Here is a 24,016-nt window from a genome sequence, read left to right on the forward strand (position 1 = left end):
TTCACCGAGAGCACTGATGTGAACTATGTCATTAAAAGAAAAAAGAATTTCAGATCAGATTCAGATGTAACATCATTTCAGACGTTACATGATCTGTGTTTGTAATTGCATGCTTAATAAAAACAGTGCTGGAATTTAAATCAAACTTCCTTGCCACTTTAAAAGGAGAATTTATCTAGTAATAGAGGTTCTTTAATAGTATGGAAGAAAATGCACCTCCCGGTTCGTAATTAGGGAATTAAAACTGGCAGTAAAATGGAGTTCTTAACTGTAAAGGTAGGGGTTATTTAAGCAATTCAACAGTGCAACAAAAAAATTCATCACATCCTGAAATCCTTAAATTGAACTTGGATGTGCCTCTAAATAATGTGTTCTAGTTCAATTGCAGATTTATTGGATTTAACAGCAAGCACTGGCATGTTAGGGAAACTAGTATCTTCTACTGAAGGAATTAGTGCTTGAGATGATTTTGTCTGGTATTGTAGAGAAGGTAAGACTCAGTGATTTCTTTGGTTCTCAAAGTCTATGAGCCCCAGTGGATGCACTGGTTCTGATTTTGTTTATACCAAAAGAGTCAAGTTAAACCATGCATGCCTTATAAATTTGTTGACTTCCAGATTACTGGTAACAAGTTTGCTTTGATTAGTGTAACAAGATTTATTTTCAGTTAATTGGTATACGTCCCTTCAGACTTGACTTCACTCTGGCAGCTGCCTGCTCTACACCAGAGCAGTCCGGTCACATTCCACTCATGTTCAGCAACAAGATCCAAGGAAGAAAGAACAAAAAAGTAGAAAAAAAAAAAAAAAAAAGAAGAGACCATTTCTACAATATTGTGGTTCCTCAGAAAGTGCCCCACTGTGTGTCTGTGCTGTTACTGGTTGCTGCTCTAACAACTACGTAACACCAGAAAGCTGAAGTCTGCAATACAGTTGTTGCTGTAAGCAATAAACTACATGTTCATGCAATAGATGGCCTAGAAAATAACATAGTGAGCAAAGGGATTTCAGCTTCAGGATAGGTAACGCATTTACAGTGGCACAGTTTCTTGCAGGTTATGCCCACTCAACTACCTACTAAAAGCTGCTATTTTGACACATTTTAGAATGCATCATTTGAGCTACATGCTTTCGACCACTCAAGACAGATTAAAAATTGCTATTTTTTCACCCAGACTCCACGCATGCTGCTTGTCTTTTACATGGGCACCTCATTTAGTCTTCTTAAATCCCCATTTTTCCAGCAGCATACTTTTGTCACAGAGGGACAGTGTTGAACAAAGGAGGCACATCCAGAGGGGCTGGGTCAGCTTCCTTCTGCGTAGAAGGCAGCTGTCAGTTCTGAGAACCCCTCATACTGGATGGATGAGACCCTGAGCAGTCAGTTGAACAGCCTGCTAATCAGCAGCCAGCAGAAAGAACACAAACTCCAGCTCTCCACTCATAGTTATTCAATTAATGCATAAAAATTTCTGTGATTAAGATTCTTATCTTGGTTATTTAAAGCAGTTGAAGTAACTTTGATGCACTGCATCAACCTTGCAAAGGGAAGACTTGAAGCAGCCAGGGCAGCATGCTCACTATCCATCAAAGCAACCCCAGGTTTTCAAATGAGGAAAGCAGTACAAAGTAGAAATACTTTAAAATTATAGATGGCTTTATTTGCCCAATTCATCCACCGATTTCAAGTCTGGATTATAGTAACAAATATTTCTGAAGCAAAACTGTGAAAAGATAGAAAAATAACTCCATTTAGTGTAAGACAGAAAGTACATGCCTATCATTCCACCACCTTCCAAGAATTAAAGCAAAAAATAAGCACATTATGATTGAAAACATGGCCCGTCTTTGCCAGAGTAGATGTCCAATGCAATAAAGTACAATAGACAGGTTCACTGTCTGCTAAAACCTGCTCTTTCCTTCTGCCACTGGAGTCTTGACATAAAATGCCACTGAAATCTGCATCTTCAATTTCAAACAGGTCTTTAAATTTCAGTGATGCTTGGTATTACATACATTAACAGCCCTTCAAATATATTTCTTGCATGTAAAAAACCATCACCTAAAGAAACCTATATCAGTAATTAAAGAATTCTAAACATCTCTTCAAAAAGGCTGGAAAGGTGGCTGGAAGTTTTACTTGAAACAATGATGATAAAAATTAAATAATCTGACAAAAATATTATTTATAAAGATATTTTAAACCTGTTGAATTTTATTAATAAAACGTCTATTATGCATAAAATTGACTTCTGATTAAAAAAACAGTTTGAGATATTAATTTGTGTTTCTAAACACAGACAGAAAGGCAAGGTATGCCATATTTATTCAAGTACTAGCATCTTGGTATAAAAATATAAAGCAACACAAAATACTCCAGAAATTAAAATGTGTGCACATTTCTTCAGAGTTAGTTTTTTGATTAATTGTGCGCTTCCTCTAAACAAATTTTGTCCACAAGGTTTCCTAGATTTAAAAAAAAGTTTTAAATTAAACAACAAACCCAAACTCCCAAAGTACAGCACAGAATTCATGTTTAGTCATTTGCCTCTTCAGCTGTGACTAACTTCACTTCCAGTTTACAAGCACAGTTAAATGGGTGTAAAACCCTGGGATGCTCTAGCATCCCCCACCTTCTGAGGCAGAGTACTGCACTACTGCACACTTTGCATTAGCTTTGCTTTCTGCAGGCAGGAAAATAAAGGAATCGATCAAACTAGCAGAAAGTGAAAAACAGAATGAACAAATATATAAATAAATAAACCAAAACAAAACCAGAAAAAACAAACACACACCAAAAAGAAAACAAAGAAAAAAAAACAAACGCAAACTCCTCAAGTATTATGTCTTCAGGCATATCTCCAGACCCATAACAAGTTACTTTTCATCTTCATTTAATACAACCTTTTTAAGACAGAATTTTCAAGATCCAGAAGTTGTATTTTCTTTCTGCTCTAATTCAGACTCCTAATCATGAACCATACCAAACAATCTGTGAACACTTAAATGAATATTTAACCTTAGATGCATTCCTAAAGTCTCAGATAAAATGCATATGCAAAGATAGCTGGCTCTTGGAAAGTCTAGAACACCCTGACTGCAGCCATGTCACTGTTTCATTTCATGTATCAGGATGCTGCAACAACTTCTGCTTTCATAAATTCCTTCCTTTTATTTTCATGTACCTCTTGACTTAATTGGTACGTCATACTTCAGCTCTAACCCAAATCTATTCCTTGTCACCACCCATTTAAGTCCATTACCATCTTTCCAGCAAGTGTGCATGGTCATGAAAGAAAGCATGAGGAGGAGCTACACATTTAGGTTGCAGAACATGGAAATCCCCAGCTTTTATCCTTTCTTGCAATAGTTCATTCTGTTCTGTCCCATTTCTCATAAGCCTCCAGTAAACTTGGGCTTGATCAATGAATAAATATCACATTGTGAACAGCATGATAACTTTGGGTAAAAGCTTGTCAAACTATTCAAAAAATGTTTACCAATCCAGTATCTTTTTATAAATTAAATACTACAATTATATACTGTAATTAACAAATCACATATGAAATCATGTCAATTAAAATTTATTTCTTTTGTAATAACTTAAAAGTTTGGATACATGTTTCAAAACATCTTTCCATAAATTGTACTTTTCTAATTTTTACCACTTTTTTGCTAGTGCATATCTGACGTACTTAACTAGCAACAGGCTGTTTCTGCCTCTTAACTGAATAATTGTCAATTAACAACACGAAACACTAAGTACCAAACACTGCCTCTTTTCAACAAAAAAATCTAAAATTAGGGTAAATAACTAGTTTACAGACTTCATTCACTAGTTGCTGGTAGATTACTTTATTGATTTGGATTTTAAGCTTCCTTGTCCAGTTGAGAAACATTACCTACAGGAAGATACCAACAGCTTAGAGACCATGCAATAACAATACAAGTCTACTATACAATGAAGAGAACAACATCAACTCAGATATTTTTTCCTAGCAATGGTAATCTGAGGTAATCTCTAAAACAAAGTCATTTGACTTGTTAGTTTTGATGAGGAGGAAAGAGAAAAAAAATTCCCTTGAGGGAGAAATACTTGTTAGAGATGATAAATTACTAAAATGAGCAAGCGCTGGCAAATGACAAACAAAATGAAGAAGGGACAGCAATATTTTTACTTGTTTCTGCCAGATTTTCACTTGTTTCTATCAATAGTTACTAAGAGAAAGTCTGGTACTACACTACTTTCATACAAGCTTTCCTTCTAATCACATCTAGAAAAAAAAAAACCCAAAACAAAACAAACAACAAAACTGGGGATGTCTTCATTATGATTTAATCCCTAGCAAATAAACTTCTGGTATTCCAGTTCTGGCTTTTCTCGAAGTCTGTGCCCTGCTCACCAGCCAAAGTGACAGAAAAGCCTAAATCTTATTTTCAGATGTAACCTGGGTACACAGGTGCCAAGCGCTATTCATGTTCCCTTAAAAAGGTTGCTACAAATGATTACTTTTAGAGGACAGACTTTTACTATTCAGAACCTTACTAGAGACATATCAGGCTTCAGTGGTACCACTAATAAATCTGGACAGAGTACACTAATTGCAATTCCTAACAATAATCTTCAGTTCTTTCCAACTAGTCTGCTTTTTCTTAATGAAGTGATTTCTGTGACTCTTTATCCAGATGTGCCACTCTAAAGCCTAGAAATCTTCCTCACCTCTTTATTTTCTCCATGTTCCACTTAAGCATGTTCTGCTGATAAAAAAAAAGCCTCCTTTTCTGTTCACATTTATATATTGAGTTCCAGAACTATGCTTTCATTCTACCTATTAAGAAATAAAACATTTTAGGATGTCATCATTGCAAACACTCTAGGCTAAATAAGAGGAGATCACACATAGCTGAAAATATTTAATCTAGTTTGAGCAGAAAGGCAGCTTTCTTCCCTCTTTTTCCTCTCTCTGCTTCCCCTACTTTGAACTATCCTAAAGAAAGAAAATGGAAACTACTGGGTGGAAGTCACGAACTTCCAGGTGATATGTTCTGACTTCTAATTATGTTATTACAGAATGTCTGAAGAAAGCAGAAGGGAAACCAGCACCCTAGAGACCTGCTCTCTCAGTCTTCTAGCTCTGTAAAAGTCTAAACTTTACCCAAGTAAACAGCTAACAAAACAACCAACCAAAGAAGAACACACCACAACAACCTCAGAAGTCTCTAGACCTGGAAAAATCCTTTAATCACCTGAACACAGATACCATAGAATTATAGAATCATAGAATAGTTAGGATTGGAAAGGACCTTAAGATCATCTAGTTCCAACCCCCCTGCCATGGGCAGGGACACCTCACACTAAACCATGCCACCCAAGGCTCTGTCCAACCTGGCCTTGAACACCATCAGGGATGGAGCATTCACAACTTCCCTGGGCAGCCCATCCCAGTGCCTCACCACCCTCACAGTAAAGAACTTCCTCCTTATATCCAATCTAAACTTCCCCTGTTTAAGTTTTAACCCGTTACCCCTTGTGCTGTCACTACAGTCCCTAATGAATAGTCTCTCCCCAGCATCCTTAGAGGCCCCTTTCAGATACCAGTTGTGGTTCAGCTGACCACAATTCTTTGTGTACAGCCATCCAGCCAGTTCTTTATCCACTGAGTGGTCCATCCATCAAACTGATGTCTCTCCAATTTAGAGACAAGGATGTCATGTGGGACAGTGTCGAAGGCTTTGCACAAGTCCAGGTAGATGACGTCAACTGCTCTGCCCCTGTCCATCAGTTTCGTAGCCCCATCATAGAAGGCCACCAAATTGGTCAGGCAGGATTTCCCCTTAGTGAAGCCATGCTGGCTGTCACCAACCACCTCCTTGTTTTTCATGTGCCTTAGCATGCCTTCCAGGAGATTTTGCCAGGCACAGAGGTGAGACTGACTGGTCTGTAATTCCCCAGGTCATCCATTTTCCCCTTCTTGAAAATGGGGGTTATTTTATATAATTATGGGGGTTATATCAGACACCATCCAGAGCCATCACATATGCACCAAATGCATCATACCACAAATTCTTGTGCAGTCAAAAATCTGACACTTTCACAAGTTGCCTACCAGAAAGTTTTGTCCGTTGAGCTTTCGCCTTTCCCTCAGGTAGCTCCTATAATAATCTATGCGACTTTGAAAATCTTGGTCCTTTAAAGAACCTGTATTTCTCTGTTCACAGAGCATTAAGAAGACCTCCTTATCCCCTCCTGAGGCCTTCAGTGGTCAGTCACAGACAAAAAGCTTTTCCAGGATAGGTCCAAGGCTAAGGAATTTAGCCTCTTTTGCCCTAACTGCTGTTGTCAATATAAAAGCACTCTCCTTGCACCCATACAGATCAAAAAGCACCCCGCTTTCCTCACTTCCAAAAAGAAAAAAAAATATCCCCTTAAAGGAACAAAAATCATACATGAAAGAGGAAGTTACTCAGTTCATTTGCCCTTCCTTTGTTTGGTCATGTTATGAGCACTGCTGAGAATCCAACAGAAAACACATGAAAAAAAGACACAGTTTCTTGGCTGAGCATCCTGGATGAGACCTCCACAGCATCTCTGCTGGCTCTTTAGCCTATAGATAGGGAAAAACATACATGAACATTAGCTTCAGCAGTAAGGCTTCAACAAGGCTGTCACAGTGAACTACAGTTCCCAGTTTACTCACCTCCTCTGGCAGGAATCATCAGTGACCTTCACTAAATAAGGCAAATTCAAGATTTCCACAAAGAGCTTGGCTAGACTTGGGTCCCAAAGTCAAGTGGTCAACATGGAATTGCTCACAACCCCATACCACTTCCTCAGTCATTTTTTCCTCTTAGCTTACAGTATCATTCAAAATGTCCTTGTAAATAACCTTGCAGTAGTGAAGCTGCTAACCCCCAAATGCTCTCACACTGCAGAAAATCACCATACATTAACACTGATGTTTTCTAAAGGACAAGAAATTAAAATTGCAGTGCTGGGTGATAATTGGCAATCTGATTCAGAAATAGCTCCTGAAACAGTAGAGCTCCCTACCAGGAAGTGGTTTTGTCCAACGTAAAGAGCACACCAGAACTTGCTTCCCACTTTACCTACCAATATGAAACAGCAGGAGGGGAAATACGCAGCAATAAAGTCACTAGGAAGAAGATGCAAGATCTTTGAAGCTGAAAGCACCTTGCAAACAACATCATCTTGGAACAAAGAACTAGCCAGCTTGAAATGTGACAAGCTTGTATTCATAGCAGTAAAAACCACGGATAAAAAAAAACCCAGAAAGAATAAAAGGACAAGGAAATGCATTCTAGCTCAAGCACTTGAAGGAGTAAAACAAGTTTTATGTGTCATGGTAGTGACATGTCACGCATTGTTTTCCAAATGTTTGTAACAATATTTTCTGCCTGGTAGCCTTTAAACATGTGCTGAAGAATAGCAAGAGAAAAATTATTCAAAGGTCCTAAAATGGCAGCAATTTTTTTTTTTTTTTTAAATAAAAGCTGTATAGAAAACCATCTCAGTGTGCATCTATTTCATGACTACAGGATGATCCAAAACAACATGGCTTTGAGAATGGAGCTTTGCTGAAGTGATACTCTGCTGCACCTAGGCGTCTTTGACAAAGGGCAGTAATCACCATAGCTTCTACTTCTCTTCCTCCTGCATGATGATGGAATAATAAGAAATTGGTACACTGTCTTAAGTAAGCTTCTAGAAGCTATGGCCTGCAGCTGCTTCTTTCCCAGGAAAGCATTATCAGTAGCTTCTCAGAATCTCTTCTCAGCACTTGAGAGAAACATACCCAGTTCTAGAGCTCACCATATCTTCCACACAAAACGCAATGTCAAATTCTACCCCTTGCAGACAGAACTGAGCAAAGAAGCAAACATTGTATCATAAAATAAAATGCTTATTGTAGGACCGAGTCAGAATTATAGGGGCCTATATTAAAACCAACACAATTTAAAATTACCTAATGTACAAGAGGCAGTGATGTATGCTGGACAAAGTAACTCAAGCAAAGCCTAATGATGCACAATGTTAAGTCTTTCACTAAGGATAGCTGCTGCTGAGGGAACAGTTAGCAATCTGACACTCAGAATCACAGAATCATTGGGTTGAAAGGAGATGATCTGGAGATCATCTAGTCCAACTCCCACCTACCAAGCCAGGGCCACCTAAAGCAGGTTACACAGGAATGTGCCCAGGCGGGTTTTGAATGTCACCAGAGCAGGAGACTCCACAAAATCCCTGGGCAGCCTGTCCCAGTGCTCTGTCACCCTATATATAAAGTTCTTCCCCATGCTGAGGTGAAACTTTGCGTGTTTTAGAATGCCCTTTTCCAAGAATCAATCAAGTGTAAAAAGTGATGGCTCATCAATTTATTAATTATATGTATTAAAGGTTTTAGAAAGGTAGCTGCTAACAACTGATATTGACTCCTACAGATTTCCAAAGAAACAGCAAAGTTTGTAATGTGGTCTAAAATTGCTTTCTAAAAAAGCATCTCTCCTGAATGTCTGGGGTGCTCCATGTACATGTTTTGAGTGTATTTTGTCCTTGGTCATTAAGTAAGAACACAAAGCAAATTAGCATTGACAGACAGTAATTTTCCATGTCATGGAAAAAAGCTTATTGCAAAGTGGTTGTAAAACTCTTTGAAGTGTAAGAAGGTGACAATGAATTTAATATTTTTATGGCATGAATGAGAAACATGCTTGCAAATGTTATCTGAATAACTGCAACAAAGTAATTTCAAAATGCTATCAGAAATACGAGTAGTTTAAGTCACTGGGGAGAATTTTCCTTCATTAGGGTCTCCCTAGGATCTCCACCACAAACCACATTTTTGCTGGGTTTTTTTTTTTTTTTTTTGGGGGGGGGGGTAATGCAGGGGAAGTGTTGTTCTGGGGTTTGGCTGGTTGGTTTTTATCTCCAAAGAACACCTTAGCAGAAGCTATCAGCTTTGACAGAACACCAAAATTCTGGCACTGAACCATAAATTGACCATTACCATAAAAAGAACTGCTAAATGAGAAACCATGTGCTCAGTATAAAACTAATTTCATGCTTTCAAAAGCACACAGTGGCTTCTAGCAAGATAGTGGCCCTGGGACTTGCAAAGACAGATTGGCTAATACAAATGGTGTGTGCTCCTGATGCAGTCTGCTTAGCCAAGCTTTACATGTACTGGCAGTAAATGGAAATTCTCGAATCTTCTGTCAAACAAATACACACTTATCTATAACTTTAAAGCTCAAAGCTATAAAACAGCTGCCTCATAAATATATTTAGCAGGAAAATGCATGAGCTGTCCTAGTTCCTCATAAAAAAAACCCAGAGCAGTCTTTACATAGTAAGCAAAGACATTTCTATAGCAAGCAAGAAAAACATTTTAATAAATATTTTTTAGCATCTTTCCTCCTTTTATAAAGGAAGTTACTATCAGAAAATGCAAATATAATCATAGCAGGTCTCACCACAAACTAAGCATTCCTGTTCTGCCAATGTGTTTAATAAGTAACTCAGCTGAACTATTTTTTGCATGTGTGTGTGTCCTGCTATAGGTGAAATTCTCAATAAAAGACTTTTTAAAAAATACATCAGTGCAAAGTCCATTTAGTTTACGATAATGGTTCTTTCGAGTTTAAAGATTTACTACTAGAACTTTGTGGGCTACCTTTAGCACACTATCTGTTCCCTTAAATAAAACTTACTGCACTAAATCTCAAATTTAACTGATTAGGGAGAAGCGTCAGTAATTTTAAACCCTTCCCAAAGCAAGTTGTCAGTGCAAATGAATTACTGGAAGCTGTCCTGGCATGACAGGTCATAACTTTTAATATTAACAATGACAGACATATGCAAGATGTATGCAATTTATTGCATTCTGTACTTTCTTAGTTTATCTGGAGAATCCAACAGCTCTTGCATTTTACGTATCATTATAACTATAATTTGAGATTTAACAAGGCAGAAAGCAAGCTCTGGTAAGAGGTATTTAGTCACACTGCCAATTAGCTTCTTTCCATAACAATAATACAGCATCACTGACACGTTCCAAAAACATTTAAAATGCATAGAAAGTCACCTACTGGAAAGACGCCCTCTGCAAACAGCAAGCAAGGAAAGGGAGCTTGCCACATATTTAGAGTTAGTTTAAATACTGAAATAAGACAAGAAGAAAAACATGCATTATATGCCTTACCATTTTTATTAACTTTCCCACTGGAATAACTAAAACACAAATGACATGCACACAGAAACAATGCCAAAGATGTAAACATCCACTGTTAATATCATATCAGAGAGAAATTCAGTGAAGTTTAGTAATAAAAATTATGCTCACCTCTACTGGGAAGTCCACTCCACATTATGGCAATACTATTTAAGCAGCTTAAACAGCAACCAAGTTACATAAACAAAACTTCCAGTATGTGACCAATATGATCTACGCTGCTACAGAGACTTGGCTCCAGCCCTGATCAACTGTGTGACAGTACACTGTTATACCAGTGCAGCCTCAAACCTTCCCAGATGCCGGCTTATTGCATTGCTCATTGAAAATCCTTCACACGCTGGCAACATTTTAAGGAAGGACAAGCACACTCTGAGTCATTTGTAAAGAAAGCAAAGCATTTTCGGTTCTGTATCTTCATGCGTACCGAAACACAGAGCACTGTCAAAGTAGAAGTCTGAGGTGAATTTATGCTGAGAAACAGGCAACCCAAGCCTTCATTATCAATGCATGGAATCAGCTACAGTGATCAAATTCAAACAAACCATCAGGAAAAAAAAAAAAGAAAGATACGATTATGAAAGGCTCTACAGATTCAGCTCCAAACCACACAGAATGAAGAATCATCTATCTAGACTGTGTAAATGTTAAAAATAGCTCTGTCTTTTCTACAATGAACACGAGGCAGGGGAAAAATCAGTAGCCTGCATTGAGATGAGGTTCGTTACTGGAAGAAAATCCTCCAATAAAAATTAATGATTCCTCACAGCTTTTCTAAGTAAGATTAATTTGCAATTATGCAAATGAAGAAATAAGTACTTTTTGACCACATAATAGACGAAGTCTGTGATACATAAACAAATAGGTATTAAAGAGAAGCATAAATATTTGGATTAAAAATTTTAGAATACTGACCCAGAAGAGATCTGTACAGTCCAGCAGATTAAGCATTTGTACAAAAAAAATCAAAAACTAAACCCATGACATTACAAGACCAGTACATTTGTCCTTTAAAACAACAATTTCTAATTACTATGAAAATTCTCTGTGGCTTATTAAATTCATGCTCGTAGTACTCCCACACAGACTTCCCACTATGTAAATCTTTTTTTGGGTACTCCATACGTTTTCTTGCCCAAAAAAGGTAAGAGGGCATGTTCTCTGTGCATACGCACACCCACAGAGATACACAGTACAATAAGAATCAGATGTAATCACGACTAGGTTAAGTTTGCAAAGAAATAGAAAGGCACAGGAGTTTTTATTATAATACCTGTACAGTTATGTAAATATACTACTGTGTCATGAGACTACTACTGTGTCATGAGACAACTATGAGAGACATTTTGGCAGGATCTGATCCCAGATAGGACACTTACTGATCTACTTTTGCAAGAGAAAAATAACAACCAAAACTGACTTTGTATTTTTTCAGTCATTTTGTAAACAGAAATTACTTTGATTCAGTTTGCATTTCCAACAGTGATGACTCTGCATTGACAGATGCCTTTTCATCTCAGCTGTCTACACCTGTAAACCGTGGATCACAACCTTCAAAGAGGCAATGAAGAAGAAATCCTTACAGCAACATGAACCCAACTGATTTCAGCAGCTCTCTAGGCTGTTTAAATTGTAAGGGAGACCCCCCAGCCTGAGCAGAAGTTGTTTCCTCACCACTCCTGCAGATGTTCTCAGCTGGAAGTCATGGCTGTTGAGCAGCTGTATTTTTGTCCTAGACTCTAGAACATCTGATTATCTGATGTCTTAAATGCTAGTTCTTTACCACAGCATAACTGCCCCTGAAAGAGGTAAAACTCTCAGAGAAGGAATTTTGCAGAGAATTTTGATACGAGAATATATTTGTGCAAGCTGAGAGCGAAGTGTGCCTACTGGGGTAGCCAATTTTATTTTGAAACCCTTCCCCCCTCCACGCAAAGCACCACTCCTCCATAAACCACTTTTTTCCATGCTAGTCACATACTCCATCTGTGTGCTTACAAATGTCATTCATGTGCTCCCTACCTCCTAGAGAATGAAGCGGAGGCTACAGATAAATAATTCGTCTGATAATCTCTACCAATTTCAAAAAAAGTTGGGTTTTCTTTTTGCCATAAGGGAATTTTTTAATATTTTGCTCCAGTTACTTGAAAACAACCAACCTCAATGAAACAATAATTTTTCTTTTTATTTTCTTTTTCTTTAGGACTTCCATTGAAGGCACATATCAACTACTTATTTTTTTTTTATTAATTTTACCAATACTTTCATGCTGCAGCTACTCAAATGCAGAATATAATGGATACAGCTTGTAGTTATTAATAAACAAGAAACCATCTTTAATGTCAGCTCTGTCCCTTTGTATTAACTTTCATCATCAACATTTTGTAAGGAATATCAAGTGTACCAAACCACTATAATAAAACCCCCTTAATTTCAGAGCAGCTAATCACAACTGCTGTGAAGAAAAACTGCAATCACTTATCATAAATACATTTCATATTGAAAGAAAAACATTAACTTATATAATATTACATATTTCTTGAATAAGCTGTGGAAGATACTCAAGTAGTGGAAAGAATGTGGAACCATTTACCAAACACAGTCTTGTTCAAAAGACCACTGAATAAGAAAAGCAGTCAACGTATCCTGCAGTGAAAAGTCAAATACTAACAGTTTCTAATCAGCTCCCCGATCTAAGTTGTATTATGGGAACATAACTCTTTTTTTATTATAATACTGGAGAAAGGCTTTTTAGCAGAAGAGTTTAATCTTTTCCAAAGAGAAAAGCAGATTTTACACAGAGTAGGACAGCAAAGCAGGGAGCAACCCCCTTCCACACAGGGCCAGAAGGAGGAAGGCCCGAGGTATCAGTCCCCCTCATGCCCCCACAGCAGCAGCCTTCTTCCAACTGCTTTCTACAAGGTTGGGCTGTAGGCAGCACACATGGAGGGCAGAACAAAAAAAGGTTTTGGCGCAACACAAAAAAGTGTAAACTCACAAGGATTTATACTGCCCTTCTCCTCCTTATACACCATTTCTATAGCTATGCATGCATGCATTTAGGAGGACCCAGCTCACAAAACTGCTTCAAGATACTTCTGATTGCTGCTTAGCATCCCTCCTAGTGCTTGGTAGAATAATTCATAAAGATCTGTAATAAAAAGCAGATTATCCTTGTTCTTTTTTTAGAAAAAGGAAAGACGAACATTGATGAGGAATTTGAGGACTTAGATCAAGGGGCTTAAGATAAGCAAAAATTCTGTTCTCCATTAAACCGGCACAAGACAGACTTAGATGGCAACTAATCTACCTGCCAGAAAGCTAGTCTTGGCCCAGCTAAGGATTCAAACCTACATAACAAAGACCTCCATTTATGATCATATTCTTCTGACAACTAAAAACCAAGGGACGACTCCACTGAAATCAGAGTAATGCAGTGCAGTTTCATTCTGTTGTAACTGACTGTAGTTTAATCCTGCACTGACCTAGTCACCTGGCAAAGTAATTTAAGTTTAATTAATGAAAAAAAATCTTCCTCTCTCGCACCAGGCCAAAGGGGAACATGAGACACTATTCACACTTCCCAAATCTAGACACTTACTTTGGAAAACACAAGTTAGCTATATGGTCTATGGATTCTTTGAAGGATAATTCTGAGCACTTTAATTGTAAGCCTCCCTGCCTCCATTAACTTGCAAGGAAGCTTAGACTTACAACTTAACATGGCATCACAGAGCAATTCCAATCTCTATTCCCAAAAGTGAGAAAAGTCTGCCTTTTCTATACTCCCTCTTTTCTCCTCCCATGTCCAATGTTGCTGCTTTACCTTCTCCATCACACTAACACTACTTTTTGTGACCTGACTTATGTCATGAACACAACAGAAGTCTAGTCATTTATGTATTTATTTTGCTAGTTTAACAGATCCCTGGCTGTGAGCCAGATCACACAACTGTGTGTAAGTAATCCCTCAGGAAATCATACCATGATTACTTCCTCAGTATCACAGAGGAACACGTTAACTTGTAGGATCGTTCCCTACAAAGAGCCACAGCACAGATCCCACAGCATTTCAAAACTGTCCTGCGAGGTCAGAGATTTCAAGAGCAAAAAGGCAGAGCTGTTATCAAGAACACACTGCCTGAGGACTGGCATCCCAATCTCATTTCCAGTCAGTCTACAGAAACGTCTTCAAACAGGCACTAATGAGTGACAGCCAGACACTAAAGCACATATGCTCTCTATAAACCGTCCAGAACCCAGGAAAAAGTGATTCTGCTTTGCCCACTTCTAGAATTTGAGCATTTTCTTTAACTAAAGTGAAATTACCCTACCCATTCCCAGGGATCTGTAAAATTTGGACTTCCATGGGTAATTATAGTACATTTACTCTTAAAACTACACCAATCGTTCCCGTATTAGCATGAGGGCAAAGGAAAGTCAATTCATCACAAGATACCACCCCAGGGAACATGTAATGAGACTTTCTGGAGCTAAATCGGTGTCACCTCCAGAGGAGAACCAGGAGGAACACAGCGAAGCCACCCACAAGACTGGTCACAACATATATTTATGAACCACTCGCTGTTATCCCTACAGATAGCTCACTTAACACAAAAGCCTTAAGAGAACAGAGAGGCAGCCGCAGGCGCCGAGCTCCATCGCCCGGGCTGCAGCACCACCTGGTGGCGCCGTGCGGCACCGCAGCCGCGCCTCCCTCCTATCTCTACAGCCTGAACCGCTAACACATTAGCTGTGTGCTAGCAGGTAAGGAGGCAGGCAGTCTTCAGTTACCATACTCTTCAAACTGGTTCCTCTCCTTTGAGGAGCAAACACGCTAGCCCTTGTTTTCGAGGTGACAAGTGGGATTTAGGATACTCCAAGCAGCTGTGACCTGCCCCAAGGCTGTTGCTACTGCAGGCTCCAGCAAGTCATGCTGCTGAAAAGCATTTAACAGGCCCACTCCAAAATACATCTCCCTAAGGCTGCAAGGAACTACCTGTTCTTTTCCTGCTTATAGGAAGTAACTGGAATAATTTCCAGTTCAAGCTGCAGAAGCAAATGCACACTTTCTTATTTTCCTGAGACTTCACTTATTTCCTTCTAACAGAAGCCTGGCCATACATTAGATATGCCTGGCACACACATAGGGATGGCCCCTGGGAATGGCATCACTGACAAACTTCAGCCTGAGACACAGTATGAGAGAATGCATATGACTGATAACACTAACATATGCAATAGTGAAGGCTCTAACACCACGTGCAATATACTTTTCCCATAGAATACTGTTTTCTTCACACAATTTTTAACACCAATCTAGAGAAAATAAGTTCAATGAGTTGATAGCCAAAGCCTTCTAACATAGTTAATGTTTTTATTTGCTCAATATGAAGTAGCTGTTAAACTTTATATGCAATTTTACTTGCTATGAATTAACTAAAATTGCAGGTAGAGCTACAAGAGCAAAATAGCTTCTAGATTTCAGTAATGGGGTGAGGGAGGCAAAATAAACAGTCTATAAGAACAGAGCATGCTTTTTAGAAAATATTTTGCTAAATACCTTTTGCAATTCTATGACAATTGCACCCTTATTCTAAAACACAGAGAGCTAACTTTAAAGCTTCCTCTAAAACCATATCCAGACTTTAAATATATAAAACCTCATCTATACATTGTGAAGCATTGTTGCCCAGACATGAATTTCACAGTTACCAGATCTTAGTAAACTCTTCAATAGTGGTACAATAAGAACCTATTACTGAAAGTTACAAGCAACAAATTGAGGTTATAGGTGTAATACACAGTGAAAGTCAACAATTACAAAGAATGCTTTATAACTACCTGAGGCCACCTGTCACAGAGAAGACTCAGAAGAGGATTAATATGAAAATGTCTCATAACTCCTTTGCCATGTTCATCCCCATTTGGAAGAACATCCACCAAGAGCCAAGGAGGCTGGAGGCAGTGGTGGTGCACAGATCTGTTCTGTCACACAGGATCGAGAATGTTCTGGCAGGTCTGTAATCCTGGGTTTTGTACTTTCAATGAATATCCACAGTCATGTGTATTTTTCATGACTTTTTTTTCCAATCAGAATATTACTAATTTCACATTCATCTTATGACAGAGGAAAACTCCAACCAGAGATCTCAGGAAGTTTTCTGCAAAGGTTTCTGTTGTGTGCTGAACTGTTCACCACTGGGCTCGACAGCAGGGTATGCAGTTATAACAATGAAGTATGAGAGGGGCTATTTGCTTCTTTCGCACGTGGAATAAAGTCTATTCACTGTGGATGTTCTCGTACCATCTGCACAATTGATTCTGTTTACAACATTAGCCAAAGAAATGGGAAAGTCAGACTCCCATTATGAGAGGTAATGACGCTCCAGAGGACATGGATTAAAACTGAGCCTGGATAATGTCAATTTATAGGAAAATTGATTTCTACTTATTTTTGGAAAGTGTTCTTTGAGAACTACATTTCAATAACTCCTATTCTCGTAGGGGCTCCTAAGCAGTCTATTAAATGGTCTATAAATTAGGATGTCTCATAGATATTAAGGAATTTTAAGAATGCACACAATTACATAATTTTAGCTGTTATTCAATAGGAATTTAATCTTTTGGACCACAGGCCTTACCCAAGTGATAACCTTATGTTACTTGGTTCTAAATAAAACAAAACAATACCACAGACTTCAAAACCAGCCAAATCCATTAAGAATCAGAATCAGAAAAAGCTAAACCCTTTAATGCAGTTTGACTGTTTCTATACAGAACCAAAAACAACCCCAAAGCAAGTCCCCTCATGTAGCTAATTAAAAAAAAATAAAAACTTTTTCATGAAGGTTTGAGATCTGTTACTTCATCAATACCAAGTGTTAATAAACAGCAACTTTTGCTTCTGCTAGACAGTAAGTCCTTAAACCTGCAGCATTTTATGTATCTCAGAACTAGAAAGAATAACTTGTTATACATGCTTGTGACATAAAGAATACTTTCCAAGATCAACTTTGGCCCTTTTTGATTCTATGGAATGTCAAAACCCCCTGAATTTTCTTTAACAAAATAAATAGGTGAGAGAAAGTATTTATATCAACTATCAGTAAGAAAAGCAGCTTTAATGTGCTGTACCAGTTTTCTTCAGTGCTGTTGGAACATTACATAAAAAGGGTAATCCTTCAGCAAAATCCTTAAACTATGAGCAACAAAGCAAGAGACCTTATGGCATACTGGTACCTCTTAAAAAAGGGAAGGAGAGACGCAACATCCTTACCCTTACCAGCCATACAAGACTGAATCATTTATATGATGTGCTCACTTTCTTATATGCATATAGAAGTAAGGGAAGACTACATATTTTTCAGAATAGCTATCAGCTGAGTCTAATACTGAAATTAAAAGGCACATTTTGTGCTTTGCACCTTTATATTATGCATGTTAAATGTGTTTTAACCAAGCATTTGGGACCTTTGTTTTGCCCAGTAAGTAAAAACTATTATTTCAAGTTACTTGAATAAGAGTAATTAAAATCCAGATCACCGAAAGCAGACACAAGGAAAGGGCCAGGCCTGTGAATTCCAGCTCTACTCCTCTTCCCACCACCACATTTCTTTTAAGATGTTTCTCCTGTGCACATAGCATCCTTCTGGAATTTTGTTTTGGGAACAAAAGCAGATGACAAAATGCATGACTCTCTAAAGCCACAACAGCTACTCTGAAATAGACCATATCTCAACTACACAAGGCTCAACACAGCCATTAATCACGCATTAACACAATATTGCCTCCATACAAGTTGACTTCACAGGAAGAGAAATCACCAGTAATCCCAAACATGGCAAAGTATTATAACTACTAGTATTATTACTCTATATTAAGTTTACTGGTTATGTTAAGTGGGGAAGATAGAACTTAAAAGCTTGCTCAGATTTCTTGATCAAAATCCAACATCTCATACTAATAATGTACCTGTGCTTGTACTTGCAAACAAAGTGCCAGGAGCAGTACTTGTAGGGAGTTTTCCATTATTTAGCTGCTTCATTCTTTTCAGGTGAGACTTCCCATTGTAATGAACTTGAGCTTGTGCTGCAGAGTTCAGCTGTATATTGCACACTTCACAGAAGGAAAACAGTATCTTCTTTTTTTCTTTGCTTAATTGATAGTCCTGCCTGTCATTCCTCAGTCCTTTGTCTTCAAAACCCCTTAGAACAGCTGGTTGATTCATAATCCCATCTTCAAAGACGTGGTCAGGACTTAATGGACGCTTCATACCTACAAAGCAAACAGCCAGAATTGTTACTAGAAGCCAACTAATAATGCTTACTATTAAATCAGCATTTTCTTTTTTAAAATGTTACACAACATGAACCAAAGACCAGTTCCAACAAACAAGATTCCAAATTGTGGAGGCGTCACTTAGTAGAGAAATACATGCATTTGTGACACACCACAGAGCTCAGAAGTAATAAGTTGGCAATATATTATAGTCTGCACACAGCAGCTCGCAACAAGTAATTTTTTTCTGTAGGCTATTTTAAAGCAGATTTATTATTCCATCTCTAGCAGATTTTAAGATTATTTTCAGAAACATTTCCTTTGCATTGCTGAACAGTAGTTCCAGAGCTTTTTACTTTCCAATGCCCATAGCCGTACCCACTGCCTCAAATTACTCAACAAAAAGGATGCCAACAAAAGATGTTACTGAAACACTGGAAGACTGCACTGTTCAAGTGATACTTATGAATACTTTCCGCTTTTACATACACCCAAATATTCAGCCTCCATACAAGCATTAAGACGTTGTCTATTGTAATCTGTCAACACCTTCACAATTAAACTACAATAGAGAGAAAATGTCAGCTAGATCTTAGTCTTATGGGAGCTACACAAATCACAGTAAGTGATAGTTCCTGAAAAACAATCCAACAGCCTGAAGTACACATTTGTACCTACAGAATCAAAACCTCATCATGATAAATGAACCAAGCTCCACAAAGAACTGTCTATATATATGGGTGGAGGTGTGCAGGCATGTATTTCCTTTAAGGTATGCTTCTAAATCAGTAGAAGAAGAAAGGTGGGGGAAGGGGTCTCTTTGTAATGGGGGGAAAGGTTTTGAGAAACTCACATAGAAAAGACTTCAGATTTCTTGGCTAAACAACTTGCTGTTTATGCTTTATTCTTTTCTCCCATCACCCAAATACTCTTAATCTACCGAAGGGTGGCTCAGGGAGATGTGCAGAAGAGCAGCTCTTTCCAGGCAAGGCTGCACCTATATATATATTTATAGGTATATATGAAATTACATATATATATATATATATTCAGTTTTCAGAAACAAAGAGGTTTTAAATGCAAGGTCCTGTTTTCAGCCCAGGAACCAGATCAGAACGGATCTTTGTGCACACCTACCACCCTGTTAAGCAGGAGGAATGAGACAACAAACCTCCACACACACAGAAAATGAAACACTAAAGCAGTCATAGCAATCCTTCCCAAAACTGTGTAGTATTCACAAGCAATACTAGAATACTCCTCTTGCTATCCAGACAAGTATATTACCAGGAAAAAGTCTGTTTGGTTCTTTGGCACAGTATGTGAATGTTATTTATATGATGACATGGCATATTTCATCACATTCCTAACTCTAGCCCATGCTTAAAATCTTCGTTTTATACAGATTCCTTCTCCAGCATGATTCACCAACCAAGTATGATAAACAGTACAAAGACATATTCATATGTTTCATATAACAAAGTCTTGTCATCAACTAAAAGCTATAAACAATACATTCATTAATATATGCATCACATGAAATATTAAAACAAAAAGATCATTATTAAAAGTAATTGTAGGCTACAGGAACCTATTTGCTTTTAAAAACAAAATACTAGTGGATCCCGAAAACCTAGGCTAGACACTGTCACACTAAATCATTTAAGCCTAAGTATCATGTTTCAAGGCAAGCAACCAAGATCCTTGACTCAGCTGAGCTTAGATGACATTTTCATCTGAAAATTTAATCTGCTTAGAGTTTCGGTATTTGTTACTTTTCAGTGTATTTTTTAAACCATAAATAATGTCCCCTACCCCTTTGTTTTCTCTGTATTTGTATTTCAACAGCACTGTTGTAGCTTTTCTTCCCTAAAGTAAATGTTTTGAAACAAAAGCATTTATTTTTATATTACATTGGTTTAGATGGTATACTTAATAAAATAGGTAACAGTTTAAAAATCCTGGCTCACCAGAAATCTCATAAATTTGACTGCAGAAAGTAAATAATTCTAAATATAATTCAGTAATTATTTCAATAATCTACAAGAATTTAGTCAAACTTAGTTGGTTTGGGTAATTTAAATGTGGCAAACAGCTGCATTAGAAAGCTGCATGGACCAGAAGGCATACTGATGGAGCCAACAGTTCTTGCTGAGTACCTGTAACAGCACCAGAACCTTTCAAAGGAGGGCTGTTTTGGAAACCACCAGCCTGGTACTGCATTAGCCCATTATCACTGCACCACGAGATACATACACTCCTGGACTCCATGCTTCAGTTTACTTCCATCCAAGAGAACAAAACCTTTCAGCTGGTAAAGTCTGAGGCGGATGAAACATGAACCAAGTGGGGAAAATCAGAACACTTGCCTCAAAAGTATACTCCTGACACGGCCAAAAATGTTTTCAGTATGGACACACCTGGAAAGAACAACCAAGCACAGCAAGGACTCAAACTCTGCACCTACACCCTAAGGCATCCCAGCTGCCAGTCTAGAAAGAGAATTAACCTTCAGACAAAGAAAAAGAAACCACTGTCCAAGTTTCACTTTTGTTTTTAAAAACAAAATAGTTCTAAACCCACTCTGACTGCAAAATACCTTCTTCTTTTGAATAACACAGGACAAAGGAGTCTTTAAATCAATCTCTTGCTACTAATTTACAAGTGAAAAAACCACAAGCTGCAATTTCAAAATAGCCCTCATTGCCTAAAGCTCCGCATCTAAATTAAAAGGTGACCTGATTATAAGCAGCAGTGACCTCCCAACAACCGATGGAAGCAGCAGAAGCAAAGCACATCTGAAAAAATACCTACATTGAGCACACTAAACTTTGGCTTTAGGAGGGTTTCCAGCAGCATACTCTGACCAGTCCAACCTGGAGAGGACATGTACATGCAGGTAGAGACCAAACCCCACTAGCTCTCAGAAGTCTGCCTGTCCCTACACAGAAATCCCAGCCCTCATCTTCCCATGATCTGAGACAGCTGAACATTTAGTGTAGAGAATCATCTGTTCCAACAGTCTTGTCCAGTCCCTTCTGAAGTGTTTAAAAAGAAAATGTTGGTGGCAAACACCCACTGAGATTTTACAGTATGCACATCTTTCACACAGCAATACAGCTTTTATCATCAGTTCTTGTGGTGTATGTATCTGTTCAAAAAATAAAGAGGTTATTACACCAAAGGTCCCATTTGTCTTTAAAACTGTGTCTCCTTCTTGTCTTCTTTAAAGTTAGGGATGGAAAAACACACTTTTAAAAGTCTATGCTGAAATGTCCTGGCTCTAGGATATACTGAAAAGTACAGTTCTTCACTGAGGCAGTAAGAATCTCACCATGAACGCAATTTATTTTGTAAGAGGTAACCTTTCTTTGTAAAGTCTTCTACTTTTATGAAAGACACTTGTCCATACACATTAAATTCTAATTTAAAAAAAAAAAGAAAAAGAAAACAAACAAGAAAGCTCACTAACCAAAAAACTTAATCTTCCTGTTCTATACATTTCCTAGTCACTCAAATTTACGCAAGCAAGAATCTGGCAAGTGTCTTTCTTTATCCTTTAAAAAGAGCCTTTTACTGCAGACAGATTTTGAAGAGTTCTGGATGGTACTTATTCTCACTCACCAGGAGTCAGATATGAAATGGGGCCATTTCATTCCTCAGGTTTACACATAGCTCAATAGCATTATCATGTAACAGAAGCAGCTACTTGAGACTGCAGTCAGTGTACTGAGAATAAAGAGAAGTTACATGATCATTATATTCTGCGTAATCAAAAAAATCATTTAGAGTAATAGTTTTAATAGACAGGACTGTGACCTATTCAGAAGTAGACAAGAATAAAACCAAGAATATGAGTTCTTTAAAAGGGAGAAAGGATGGAAATTATATAGGGAAAATACAGTGGATCAATCCTGTGAGCTCCCACATTTGTGTAACCTGGATACAGCACAGTATAAGCCGAGTCTCAGATACATAACAATATCCACTAATTAAAACATCCCATACAAAAAGAACATGATTCTGTGAATCACACTGGAGTGACACACACATTACAAAGGTACTGCTGTATCACTGTAGTTGTATTTACTCAATGACTTAGAAGACTAGAACCAATTAAAAACTGAAAAGTGAGAACATGGAAATGAGAAAAAAAAAATGGGAAACAAAGAGAAGCATCTGAGTATGTTAGAAAACATCCAGCTGAAGGATCCAGAAAAAAAATCTAAGTCTGTAAAGGGATTGTAAGCCATATCCATCTTGCACAGGTACTTCAAAGTCTGCTGCTTTCTCTTGCAAAAGGAAGTTCTGATTCAAACCAGATATACTCATCTTTACTTTGATAAAAGAGAGGAAGCAATGCAAGTATAACAGGTATTTTCAAGTATTAGACACAGGCCGTTACCTGACTAAACAAGTTGTCCCCCCATCATGTTTCCTTCCTCCCAAGTACACAGAACTGATCTATCTACATAGATTCTGCAAGCAATACTAGAACAAGAATAAATTAGTGATTTATGACCCCACATTAAAATTCTTAGGTGTCATGAGATACCCTGTTAGGATTTCTGAAACCATATCTTCTCAGCCTCTTGCAGCTGGCAAAAAAAAATCTAAGCACGGACATCCTTTGTACTTGGAACCTCAAGGCAATTAGCCTTTCAGTTTAGCTAATTTACGTTTAAAGAGAGTTGTGCTTTCAGAGGAGCTACAAAGAAGTATTATATATTACACTGCTGTAGGTGAGAATGTGCAAATCTTTACTCAAAGGAAATAAGCTTTCGTTATCCTCACGAATTAGTGATGGTTACATGAAGCATTCTTTTCCTAAGTGCTGGTCTAAACTTTTGCAATGCCCATTCCTAATTAGTTGATACTTCAAAGAACCACTATGCTGGAAATGCAATTAGACTGTCGTCCCTCTGCGAATGTGTGCCAGGTAAGCAAAACAGAAAATGTACTTTAACAACTGACATATGGGCAAAGAGAATGTTCTCCTTTAGCCTTCGGAAATTGTCAAATGACTTACGGAAGACACAGGAACATTTAAATTTTAACTGGCTTTCTATAGTTAGATTTCCAAAAAGGTTCATTCAGACAGGGGTGGGGAGGGGGAGAGAAGAGAACCGAAAGACCAAGCCTTGTGCTGTACACTTCTTAAGGACCTCCTATGAAGAAAAACTACCTATGCAGATGGACCAGTGAACTCTGCATGCACGCATTCAGAGCTGTGGTCCTGCACTGCAGCAAGTATGATTCCACAGTTCCACATCTCTGCCATAAAACATTCACACAGAAAAATAAAGGAGAAGGAAAAAAAAAAAAAAAATGAAAAGAAGGAGAAACCAGCTTGAATATGTTGAATATGTCTGGAGCATCATTTAGAAGAAACTCACCAGAGCTGCTTTTGAGAAGTCTTATGACCTTTCTTATATTTTTAAATAGTATTTCCTAAACATAGATAAACTATCATAAGGCATATGGTTT

The 24,016-nt window shown here is 37.9% G+C and overlaps 1 protein-coding gene across 2 annotated transcripts in view; it reads right to left on the bottom strand.

The window, feature by feature from the left end:
• ZNF385B (zinc finger protein 385B) overlaps positions 1-18,526 on the bottom strand; it is a gene marked incomplete at both ends in the record, with an annotated part of 140,108 nt that extends 121,582 nt beyond the window's left edge. Inside the window, one exon of one of the 2 annotated variants that reach the window (XM_080620885.1) lies at positions 18,224-18,526. In XM_080620885.1, the coding sequence (XP_080477011.1) occupies positions 18,224-18,524 (301 nt within the window). The remainder of the gene's footprint in view (positions 1-18,223) is intronic. The other variant, XM_080620886.1, reaches the window with a different exon arrangement.
• Between the last annotated feature and the right edge of the window lie 5,490 nt (positions 18,527-24,016).

Source organism: Psittacula echo (assembly GCF_963264785.1).
Source record: "Psittacula echo genome assembly, chromosome: 6".
Lineage (NCBI taxonomy): Eukaryota > Metazoa > Chordata > Aves > Psittaciformes > Psittacidae > Psittacula > Psittacula echo.